At 40.7% G+C, this 13,113-nt stretch overlaps 1 protein-coding gene across 6 annotated transcripts in view; it reads right to left on the bottom strand.

Moving 5' to 3' along the window:
• Positions 1-6,643: 6,643 nt before the first annotated feature.
• PACSIN2 (protein kinase C and casein kinase substrate in neurons 2) overlaps positions 6,644-13,113 on the bottom strand; it is a 127,584-nt gene continuing 121,114 nt past the window's right edge. For all 6 annotated transcript variants that reach the window (XM_039542183.1, XM_039542201.1, XM_039542195.1 and 3 more), the window contains one exon: positions 6,644-8,424. In XM_039542183.1, the coding sequence (XP_039398117.1) occupies positions 8,312-8,424 (113 nt within the window). In that variant the 3' untranslated portion in view covers positions 6,644-8,311. The remainder of the gene's footprint in view (positions 8,425-13,113) is intronic.

Genomic DNA, 13,113 nt, shown 5'->3' with positions numbered 1-13,113 from the left:
GTAGGATAAACTCTGTGTACTGGCAGCATTTGTGCTCAGAGAGAGGAGGCAGCTGTGGAGTATCCTCCTTGTTACAAAAGTATTTGGTGTGATCTCATCCATTCCAATGGCAAAATTTGCTCTTTAGAAGCAATTTTATGAGCCTCAGGGATAACTCATCTATCTTAGGTATTTCTGTAGCCCCAATCACCATAGTATCTGAGCTCCTCACAATCTTTAATGCATTTATTAATTTATTTATACTCAACATCCCTGTGAGGTAAGGCAGTTCTATTATCTCCATTTCACAGATAAGGAACTGAAGTACTGAGGGCCAAATACAAATCTAATGAGTAGTCTTTCCATATTTTTCATTAAAACTCCCATGCAATGGGATTTAGATCAGGCCCAGAGAGACTAAGGATGCCTCAAAATATGGCCCTACATGACTTCCCCAAGGTCATACATGAAGTCTGTGGCAGAACAGTTAATTGTACCTGGGTCTCCAGAGTCTGAGGCTAGGGCCCTAACTGCTGGACCATCCTTCCTCATCTCTAGCAGGAGTGAGATATTGATTCTGAGCCCGGAGATTATTTTTGAGAAGTTGATATAAAAGGTCATCTTAGCCATAGATCATCTACAGGGCCAGCTCTAACTTTTTTGCCTCCCCAACCAAAAAAAAAAAAAAAAAAGCGCCACCCCACTGTAACACCCCCCCTGCGAGCACCGTGCTGCCCAAGCCCCCCCGAGCGCCGCACCGCCCAAGCTCCCGCCCCCCTCCCGAGCGCCGTGCCACCCAAGCCCCCGCCCCCCTGGTGAAACAAACAAAAAAAACCCTCCAGCACTGCCCGGCCGAACCAAAAAAACCAAACAAAAAAAAAACCCTGAGCCCCGCCCCACCCCCAGGTGCCGCCCCAAGCACGTGCTTGGTCGGCTGGTGCCTGGAGCTGGCCCTGATCACCTACCCAGGCACGTTTTTAAGTTTCAGCTACTTTTTATATTTGGATAAATCAGCTTTTTTAAAATTACATTTCATAGTTGACATTGACAGTTGTTACTGAAGATGCCTAAGATTTGTTTGATTAAATTTAGTATACAGGTAATGTAGTTACATTCATAAACATAACACATGCAGAGTGACATTCTTTTCTAACTATAATGTGCAATACTTCTAGGGTGACCAGACAGCAAGTGTGAAAAATTGGGATTGGGGAGGGGAGGTAATAGGTGCCTATATAAGACAAAGCCCCAAATATCAGGACTGTCCCTATAAAATCAGGACATCTGATTACCCAAAATACTTCCGATTAACACATGCACACGTCTTGATATGTTATAACAAGTGTTGCCCTTTTGGAGGTATGTCAGTTAGAGAGATCTAGCTTAGTGTGCACTGTTGGCCCTAAATAGGCAAGTGCGAAGGAGACCATTTTAGTTGGAGCAGAGAAGGGCAGGTGGGTCCACCTTGATGAGGATACACTTACCCAAAACTGCTTGCATTGGGGAAATGAAGGGCACAAAGGCCACTGTTCAATCTTGTAAACCCCCCTGCAGCTGTTATTCCAGCTAACTACAGCATGCTAGTGGGTTAGGAGGTGCCTGCCACCACTCCCAACCCAAAGTCCAATTATTTGGGCATTGTGCAGGGAATGAGAGAATTTAATCATTAATATGATAATTTATAACATATAACTGCAAAATGTGCATTATTCAAATGACTTGGTTACCAGTGTAGTAAAGCTATGAATACACATTATGTATATGCCTTAGTAGCCATGGGCAAAGAGCAGCCTTATGTTTAGTATCATATAAGATTGAATAAAATAATCCATTTAGCCAGGCATCAATATCTTTCTTGCAGCCTTCATAGCAATAGTTACTGACCCAGCCAGCTGTCGTTGGAGTCTGCTTTTGAAGTTCTTTTGTTGAAGAATTGCCACTTTTAAGTCTGTTACTGAGTGTCCAGAGAGATTGAAATGTTCTCCGACTGGTTTTTGAATGTTACAATTCTTGATGTCTGATTTGTGTCCATTTATTCTTTTGCATAGAGGCAGTCCGGTTTGGCCAATGTACATGGCAGAGGGGAATTGCTGGCACATGATGGCATATATCACATTGGTAGATGTGCAGGTGAACAAGCCCCTGATGGTGTACCTGATGTTGTTAGGTCCTATGATGGTGTCCCAGAAACTGCAGAACTGGAATTAATTTGCACACTGGATGCCATCAAATTAGGCCTGAATAAAGACTGGGAGTGGATGGGTCACTACAAAAAGTAATTTTCCCTCGGCCGATACTCACAACTTCTTGTCAACTTTTGGAAATAGGCGACATCCACCTTGATTGCATTGGCCTCATTATCACTACAAAAAGTAAGATGTGACTTGGACTCATCTTTGGAATCAGTGGAAGATTCACGGATTATCTACCAAACCCTTGACGTAGAAAATACACACTTTCCCCATGATGGGATTTCTCTATAACTGTTCCACTTTTGCTCTCTTTGCTGAGCTGCCCACAAGATTGCCAATCAATACCTATTGCAGTGGGGACATCTGTTCTCTAGGAGCAGATGGGAGGACACCGGATTAAATTCAAACAGGGCAAAAATACAATATTATGTGACAGCATCCAGCCTGTCCAGTATGGGAAGCTATAAATCCACCTGGCACTTTATGTGAAAGCTCAGAGAAAGCAGTATTTGCCACCACCACCTTTGTATTAAATACCCAGAAGGCTTCACTTGCTACAGTGCCACTGTTGCCTCTAACTCAGTGGTTCTCAAACTGTGGGTTGGGACTGAAAAGGGGGTCACGACCACATTTTAATGCGGTCGCCAAGACCAGCGTTAGACATGCGGGGTCCCAAGGCCAAAGACAAAGCTGAGCCCCACTGCCCGGGGCTGCCCTCCTCCCACCTGCCCCCAGTTCATACAGTAATTTTTGTTGTCAGAAGGGGGTCACGGTGCAATGAAATTTGAGAACCGCTGCTCTAACTCATGGTAGGTAGTGGGCTTGACTTTCTGCTGCCAATTAATGCTTGTTGCGAGGCAACTCAGCACTAAATTTGTCCATTCATCTTTGAGAAAACAGTAAGCAGACAAAAGCAACAGCAAAAACAGATCAAACACGAATGCCAGAATAACTAACAACTCACGGCCCCACCAAGGGGAAGACAACAAGCCTGTTTCCTCAGTAGACTTGATTGTTTGAGCCCTATGGATCTTTGGATCTCTCCAACGACAAATCAAGCCCAAAGGAGCCTTGACTCCTAGCAAGAAGCATACACAACACTAGCAGGTGAACTGACAGAAGTCAGCACATTAAGGACCTGTTCCACTATAGCAACTGAGTCATAGAAGCTTACTTAGGTTCCAGAACCAGAGGAGGGGCTACTCCCGAGTCCAAAGAGGAGATAAGTTTAAAAGAGAAAGTACCATTTCTAACAACTCTTGAATAATGCATTAGCCATTTCATTGCCATCCCTGAGCTCAGAGGCAGAATCTGTGACTCTTAATCATATCTAGTGATCAATCTATTTTAGACATGTTCAGCAAGTCCCCTGATGTTTTGACACAAACATACATTGACTGCTGTTAGGTCTGCCAAAGAAGAAAAGTTTGAAAGAGAAGGCGCCCCTGGCCAAGAGCTGTATTTCAGAAGTGAGTCAGGAAGATTAAAGAAAAGGATTGTATGGCCTGAAAACTAACTTCACCACCTAATAAATAAACAAATAAATAAATAAAGGAGGCAGCAGCAGCCAGCAGAGAAGAGGGAACCCGACTACCAGGAGTCCAACTTGCAGCAGGTTCAGAGCTGTTGATAGTAGAAGGTTTTTTCCTCCTCTCAGCCCCTCTTCCCTCTCCTTCCCTTTGTCCATAATATTTTATTGTATTATGTAGCTAATACAAATGCTGATTTTTGAAGAAACCTAAAATTCATGTAATAAGAGTTTCAGTGTAAAAACAGATACACTGATGACTCAGGGAGATTTCCCATTAGTGTTAGAGAAGACCTAATAACTGTAGTCGTAAAACTAGTTTTACTTTGCTTTGCCAATGTCATGAAAAAAAAGAACTTAGGATGAAAAGATATCAATATGGTACTAGTCCAGCTTCTGGCTTTAGCAACAAAAGTAGTTTTACTATGTTAACCCTACTAATATTGCACAAGCACCTTAGCTAAGAGAGCATATCAGTGTAAATGTTTACTAAAGGTACATCTACACTTCACATTTCTTTCGGTAGCATTTAGAACACATACATGCATAGCCCCCCACCCCCAACATAGGTATCAATAGAAGTGTAGACCGTGAGGCATGGCATAGGCAAGTAAAGACATGTCTGAAAGGTGTGAGTATGTACCCAAGTACATATCCTATATGACTCTAGTTACCAAAGCTGTGCCTCCCCATCTACACTGCTGCAAAGAGTGTGATGAACTTGAAACCATGGGGAAACCTTTGAATGGGGTTTTGAGGGACTGCTTCTGCCAGAGCCCATGTTAAATGATCATTGTAAATACCTGTTAAAATTTATAACTAATCTCCTAATGCACATCAAGTCTCATCTAGTTTTAAAATTTTAAATGTGGTTTTAAAAGTTAAACATAGTAACAACCAAACATTTTTCTAGTGTTCAGATTACCCATAGTTGCAATATATAAATTTAAAAACACTGAAGATAGAGCACAGAGTCTCAGGACAAAATAGTTTCCTGACATAGTTCAGGATTTTGAAAGGAGCAGGTGTTGAGGTTTTTTTTTTTTTTTTAAATCTACAAAAGAACTGGGAGTTCTACCTTCATCTCCGTTTTAGGGATTGTTAATTTAACGCTGTAGAAGTAAACCATACTGCATACACCTCATGAGAAGTGGTCAGATCAAACTTCTCAATATTGGTCTATCAATACATCTCAGTCTTCACTCTCAATATGTTGCTATACTCTTAAACAGAGATGCACAGTTGACGGTTTTTTGTACCAGGTTGACAAAGGTCTACTAAAAAACAAAAATGAGACCAAATTCATTGCCATTTGAGTTAATGTGGGATTGAATTTCCCACTCAGCAGCACCGCATGGCTGGAGTGTAACAAAGGAGTCCAAAGTATTTGAAAATAGGACTTGCTTGCTAAATCTCTATTGCCAATACCAACATAATTTTCTGACAAGCAATTATCACCCTGGAAAGTTTTTATAGAAAGGGAATTTGTCATTTTTCTTCAAGCAATTCATTTTTCTGACATCTTTAAGCAGATACCATGAAAGCTCTTTAGTGAAAGGCAGAAAGATCTTGTGTAATGTATTGTCTGAATCTTGAGGAGTTCAACTAACTTTATTACACACACACACACACCCACCCACCCACCCTGACGGAAAACAGCATTAGACATCACCTGTGCTGTAGACAGATGTGACATTATGCTCCATATTCTTTATGGAAATATGCTTATGATATGGATGACATAACTGAGGTGTACTTTATGCAAGATGACTCATGTACAGTATCATTGGAAAGGTTATGATTTACTGAATGTGTTTATCCAGTTTGTATGCATGTATCATTTTTGTATCTGAAGCTGATAATATTGACCATGTTTCTGTATTTCAAATGTGCTACGCTGGATGAGGCCAAACAATGGTAGTGGCGTATTGAAGAAACACACACAAGGATTACCCCAGGAACTGTGTGCTACAGAAACCTCTCTGAGATAGCTCTACACAATGGGAGCGGTTTGACACAGGTCAGATAGCTCTATACAATGGGAGCTGTTTGACCCAGGTCACAGCAAAAAAGCTTTCCAGCAAGTTAAGATATAAGGGGAAGATATAAAAGAAGGACAATGACAACACCACACCTGAGGAACAAAGACAACTGTGAGAAGTGATGGTCCCAAGCTAAAAACTTTAGTCTGTGTATGAAAACCTGGGAAAGCCAAGACAATGTATGCCTTAAAATCTGCCAGCCTGTTTATCACACAGGGTGAGAATTTGCTAATTTGTATCTTACCTATCTAGTGTGTCAAGCTTAGTTTGCATGTTTTGTTTATATACTAAGGTAATCTGCTTTGTTCGTTTGCTATCCCTTTAGCCACTTGAAATCTACCTTTCGTAGTTAAACTTTTATTATTAAACTCAGTTAATGTAATATCTAATGGGAGGGAGAAGTCGTGCACACCTCTCTTAACATTGAGGAAGAAGGCAGATTTTTATGAGCTTGCGCTGTGCAGATTTTTCTGTACAGTGCAAGTACAGTTTTGGGTTTTTTTGTTTTGGGTTTCTCTCCCAAAAGGGGTGTGCATGTGAGTGCTGGGGCTGTAGACAGTTGTAGATAGACTGAAGCAATAATTCACCCTCCCCCCTTCTTCTACAAATATGTTTCATTACAAGCTTTTGCCAATACAGTCTAAATTTGGTGCCATGCTTCCTTCTTTACCAAGGAGACAGGTGTCTGTTCACATCATACACTAGTTTATGGATTTCATAGACTCAATGCAATTTTGGTTATTCATCTCAAGTTGCAGTGAAATACATAGAATATTTGCTTCACAGCTAAATTTTCATTTTCCACTAGGAAGTAAGAGGTTCATTGTGTATATTTAAGAGATTAACAGATTTTATTAATTTTCTAAAATATTTTAGAATACAGAGACCAAGAACCCAAATTCTTGACAGTTTTTGTTAAGTCTTTATATTGTGAATGAGCAAATATGCTGGTACATTTTTATGACAGACACATACATACATCCACTTCCTAAGCCTGTACACATTTCAACTCATTAGAAATGTTGACTAAATATATCTCTGTGATCTCAAAAAGCAAATAGCATAGCTAAAGAACACCTACATTGTTTTAATTACATGAAAATAGATTTCTTAATTTGATTACAGTGTAGCTTCCTAACGTTGCATTTTGACTCACCTGATAAGATTTAGATTATTTTTAAAGACAAAAACCTGCTAGAACATGTATAACCCAGCTGTTAAATGTCACAAATGTATACTGTTTGACACTGTTACATATGACTGAGTTGTAGCTGCAAACAAGATGTAGGAGACTTTACAGTGTTCTGCTACAATAATCCACAAAGGGACTACTAAAGCTAGTTTATATTTAGATCCACAATTTACCAACCAATACAGATTTAGAGTATACTGTTGTATTTACTATATTTCTGAGAATCTGAATCACAGAATACTTGCTCTATGATACAGCACAACTAATAACAATGCAGATTTAAATAGGCCTATAATTTAAGTTTTCAAGCAGAGTCTAAATCTAATCAACAGTCAGAAGGCTCGCAAAGTTAACAGTAGACATGCTCTTTAAATTTTTTTGAATATCAAATTATATATACATATACACAACATAAAGAGCCTCTTAATAAAAAGCAATTTAGTCTATTTTACAGTCTCCTTTGCTTGAAAATTAGTCTTCATACATGTTTAACCTTCCAAATCACTGATAAAATCATTAATAATTTACAGAGGGTAAATTGCTCAGCAAGAGTATGATTGAAATAGTTTTAAATATTCTATGTTATTTTTGCTTTTAGAATGCGATTTACGATCTATTTGGGAAACTCGCATTTAAACGTCAAAATGCATAAATAGCATTCACAATAGAAACCCAACCATAATATATGCAGCTATATCTGCTACAAAATAATCTTCTGTAACAGACATTTATTAAATACAATACTTGTTTTACAACTTTAATCCATGATGACAGCATGGAAAGATTAACATTACAACATGGAAAGTTCTCATTCACTTGACTGGTGAATCAATCTGTCATAATTTAAGTATTAATTGAAAAATCCAAGCATAAAAAAAAAGGTGCTTGCCTACACAGGATTTAAATAAAAAAATACTGCATCTTTCAGACATTGCTAAGAACAAACAGAAAATCAATGACAATAGTCTTAAAAATTCAAGTTGAAAATTACTGAAGGCCACTTAAAATAATTGATTAATTGAAAAGCAGGATAAACCAAACACCCAGTGTGGATTAGGGTACCAGAATAGAAAATGCAAAAAACATGGCAATACAGAACAGACTGGAAAGAAGCTAAAGAGGAATTTCCTTGTTGTACTATATTTTTCAACCTGACCCTTTTGTCTTCCATTGTGTACAAATTACAATTTTGTTTTCAAATTGCCAAATCTAGCTTTTGTCTCTAAATCACCACAAAGTCAATATCAATCCATCATTCCTTTGCGTTAAAAGAACTATATACATTCTATACATCATTCAGTTCCCCTCATTGTGAGCAACATGTTCGGTACTGGCTTTCAAAGTTATTATAGTACTTCAAGAATCACTTAATCCTTTGTCACTGGATTGCTTCTACATAGTTTGCTGGGTATAAGCCAACTTGTCCATTATCCAGACGTCCTTTGCACCAACCTTGCTCATCTTCATCCTCCGTTTTAGTTAGCTCATCCCCTGCAAAATAAATGTCATATCTGACAAACACCACCACTTTGGTAATAAGAGAAAATAACGTAGCATCAACTATTCTAGATACCTACCCTTCTTCCTTACCCACCCCTATCATAAGTGCTTCCCAACTCTGCTCTTTACCATCACTTTGATTTTAGCAAAAAATATCCCATTTTATAAACATTCACATATGATATGAAGAGATCCAGTAAGCACTTTAAGATACTTGGATGATAGGAGTTTTATAGAAGTGAAGTATTATAATGCCGACATTTCAAAAAGTTAACACTTTGCTTTACCAAAAATGAAAATACGATTTTAAGAATTACATAAATTAGTATTAACTCCTTACCTTTCTGGAGAGTATGGATGGAAAAAGCTAATTTTGGGAAGCATAACTACCTCTACCAAGTCAAAAAAATGACACTATTTTTTACACTAATGAGATTTACAGTCATTTAATGTACACAATTTTCCCCTATACATAAAAAATTGCTACAAAGGCATGTAGCAAAAAGCTACAAGATTTAGCAGAGATTTAGCAAAATGTGCCAAGACATGTTCTTTCTTTAAAATATACTGGTAGATTACTGGTATACCTACTAGATATATTGTGAAGAAAACAAATATCTTCCACCCTACATTATTTTTTGTTACCTTCCCCTTTAAACAAATATAATGGACGTTGGGGTTTAATTTTTGATGTTGTGGTCCCATCTTTACAGTTGGAAGTTGATACATGGCTGTGACATCGCCTCAAGAAACTTCTATTTCAAATGCTCAGTATAACATAAGTCTCACTCATTCTAATACTGTTGCACAAAACCTGTAATTCCTTATGGTAGCCATTCTATACCCCACCCCTCAGCTCCATCGGACTGAGCCAGCAGTGCAGCCAGGGCCGGTCCCAGGGTGGTGATCTCTCCCGCTCCTCGGGAGTGGTGCGATCTGCCAGGATGGAGGGGAAGTGGGTCCTGCCTGGGACAGGCTCCTTCAGGACCCACTTGCCTGGAAGGGCCCAGCCAAGCCCCCTGCTCTGCACCCCCACTGGCCAAGACTGGCTCAGCCTCTGCACCAGTCCCATGCGGCTTGGCCCTGAAGAGGCAGGTGGGGCCCCGCAGGTGACTGACAGCAGAGACCACTCACAGCTGGAGCCACACTGGGAAACATGGCAGACCCCTGGGACATGTCTCCCAAGAGCCTGTCTGTGCCCACCAGCCCTGCAGCCAGCAGCACTGCCCAGACCACATGGCAGAGCCTGGCTGCTGGGCAGTGAGCCCTCTACAGGCAAGCGGGACCTGCTGCCTGGGAGCCTCTCATACAGCAAGGCCTGGGCACTTGACTGCCCTGGGAGAGGGGCCAGACCTGGATGGATTAGATGGGTCCGTAATGGGCCCCTTCCGAATGTAAACCCAGGACTGATGTAAATGATATACTAAACTATAACATGGATTGTGTATAATATGGACTTAAACATCTTTCCTATATGGATATTTAAAATGTCTACAAACAGGTTGTCTAGGTCTCTTTTAATGTAGGTAAGTACTAGCCACATTTTAAGTATTATTTTCTACTGAGAACAGCAGGGCTAAATAGTTTAACCAAAGTCACACAGCTAGGAATAGAACCCAGAATGCCTGACTCCAAGGTAACCACTACATCCCAGTACATAAACATTGCTTCATTTTGCTGTAGACAGGCTCTACTGTGCTAATCCCTTGGAATATAGCACCTATCACTTGTCTGACATATTACTTGCTGTATTCCAAACAGATTAGAACATCTCCATGTTGGCTGGGTAAGCAGGAGGGGAGCAGAAGTTGCCACAATCCACTGTGGATGAATAGCAATTTTTGGCTCCCATTGATTCCAGGGAGGAATAAATAAGAGCTTGGTGTGTCTTGCTACTGCTGTTCCTCTATCAGGACAGGGTTTAAAGCAAACCAGAACACTACTCACCTTTTTGGTAGCCCCAATTTGTTTAAAAATATTGAGATACGATTATTGTGATCAGAGAGAGCATTTTTCTACAGATAAATGGAAAAATGGGACAAAATGAAACATTGGTTTACCAAAGGTAAATTGTGCCAGACTAACCTGATATCTACCTTTGAAAATATATCTAGCTTTTTAGACAAGGGAAATGCAGTAGATGTAATCTGGACGTCAGTAAAACTTTTGATATGGAACGGGACGGACAGCTCAGTGGTTTGAGCATTGACCTGCTAAACCAAAGGTTGTGAGTTCAATCCTTAAGGGGGCCACTTAGGCATCTGGGGCAAAAATCAGTACTTGGTCCTGCTAGTGAAGGCAGGGGGCTGGACTCAATGACCTTCCAGTTCTAGAAGATAGGATATCTCCATTAATTTAACATGGTAAATTATTAATTAAACTGGAGAAGAATGGGATTAATACAAGCACTGTAAAGTGGATAAAACAATGGTTAAAGAGGACATGACAATAAGTTGCGCGGAAAGCAGAACTGTTGGGCTGGCGGGAAGTTACTAGTGGAGTGCCTCCAGGAGTGACCTTGGGACTGATGTCATTTAGTATTTTCATTAAGGACTTTGGCACAAAAAGTAGGTGTGCTTAAGAAATCTGCTGATGACACAAACGTTGGATGCACTGTCTATATAGATGTGCAAGGTCATGCACTTAGGATTAATAACAAAAATTCTTGCTGTAAGCTGGGGTCTCATTTGGAAATGCCAGAAGAGAAGACCTAGTTGAATTAGCTGATCATAGGATGACTATGAGCCACCAATGTCATGTGGCTGTGAAAAAGACAACTGCGATCTTAAGAGTGTCTCAGGTGAGATTGCCAGTAGAGAATGGAGAAGTATTAATGCCATTGTACAAGACACCAGTACAACCTCATCTGGTTACCCATGTTCAGGAAAGATGAATTCAAATTGGAACAGGTGCAGAGAAGACCTACAAGGATGGATCAGGGGAATGGAGAACCTATGCTGTGAGATGAGACTAAAAGAGATTGTTTTATTTAGCCTAGCAAAAAAAAGATTAAAAAGGAATACAACTGCTCTCTATAAATAAATCAGGGAGCTAAATGCCAGAAAGGGAGATGGAGTATTTCAGGTAAAGGGTAATGTCAGTGCAAGAACAAAGAACTCTATAACCCAGGTGGTCTTTTCCAGTCCAACGTTTCTATTTTGAATATATGTCTTAACACAGCCTTAATTGAAACTGGGGACAAACAGTTTGAAACAGCAGCTCTGACAACTTCCTGACTCCCTGAGGGGAGGGGGTTAACTAATGGCCGCTGGTTAGCGTCAATATTAACTATTTTATGGCTGCACATTTTAGCAGGAACAACCCAGCTATGTACTCATTGTTTTCACTGTAGTTGAACATAATAAGATTTGCTTAACTTGAAATTAGAAAAAACAGAAGCTTCCCAAATTTTTAACTTCATCTTATTCCTCCCGTTTGTAACCTAATGCACTAAGTGAGCCATCAAAGAATGAATAAAGGGCCACACGCAGGCACTGAGGGAAGAAGCAGACACTGAGGGAATGGGAACAAAGATGGCCAAATCTCATTTTTGCAAGCTGTGATTCTGCATCTTTTTCAGAAGCTGCACACAAGTCAACAGCTATCATCTCAGGAATTCTGACTGAGCTGATTGTAAAAACACAGGCCTGGATGCAGCACCAGCTGTTAGTTTTTACAGCCTGAACTAGCAGCTCTGACACAGTTTCAACTTGCCACCACGGAAGGCTACTGCTTTTAGGTTCTTCCTGCAGTGTTTCAAGCTCTCCACTCCTGTGCTGAACAAACAAGAAATCACCTTGCCAGGCTAGCACAGCTGCAGGAAATACCAGAAAAGAACTCCAGCCAGAGTCAGCAGCACCTCCAGCTTGCACCCATCTGCTTAAAGTGCTGCACTGTTAACCAAAGCCAGTGAGCAATTTGTATGTGTGTTTGTTGAAGTGAAAGTGGACTAGAGCATGTCTCCCACACTGCAGTTCCCTGCAAGTTCAGCTACATTCTCCAACCTTCCTTTTGTTGCTGGGATGGGCTCATGGCTCAGGAGAGGACAGCAGTACCCCAGCAAGCAGGGGAGATATCTGGAGAGAGTACACCCAAGGGATGACCTCAGAGGATAGAGCAGTGGTTCTCAAACTTCATTGCACTGTGACCCCCTTCCGACAACAAAAATTACTACACGACCCGATGGAGGGCTGAAGCCGAAGCCTGAGGGCTTCAGCCTTGGGAGGCTGAACCCGAAGTCCAAGCCCCACTGCCCAGGGCAGAAGCCACTGGGCTTTGGCTTCAGCCCTGCACAGTGGGCCTTGGGCTTCAGCAAGTCTAGCACTGGCCCTGGCAACCCCATTAAAAGGGGGTTGGATAGAGGGTGACAGAGGAGGAGGATGGGGGGAAATTGTCTTTCCCAGCTAGGGGGAAGAGGAAAAAAAAAAAACTTTCCTAGCCTGTGTGCATATTTAATGTTAAATTTTTAACCTAAAAATGTGCACAGTGGGGAAGCAGGAAGGAAAAAGGGTACTTCCGGTTAAAGCTGTTAAAAAAGAAAGAGCAAACTCTCCCCCTCCCCCCTCAAAATGTCATGATTCACACTCATCTTGTGATTTTATTATTTTTTTTTTTGGCAAAGTCTTGTGATTTTTGATTTTCCAGGGTTGGCGATACTAGGGAGACGACAAAGTAGTAGCA

This window comes from Mauremys reevesii, linkage group 1 (genome assembly GCF_016161935.1).
Source record: "Mauremys reevesii isolate NIE-2019 linkage group 1, ASM1616193v1, whole genome shotgun sequence".
Classification (NCBI taxonomy): domain Eukaryota; kingdom Metazoa; phylum Chordata; order Testudines; family Geoemydidae; genus Mauremys; species Mauremys reevesii.
The sequence above is the reverse complement of the archived record's forward strand: the minus strand, read 5'-3'. Positions and strand labels throughout refer to the sequence as shown.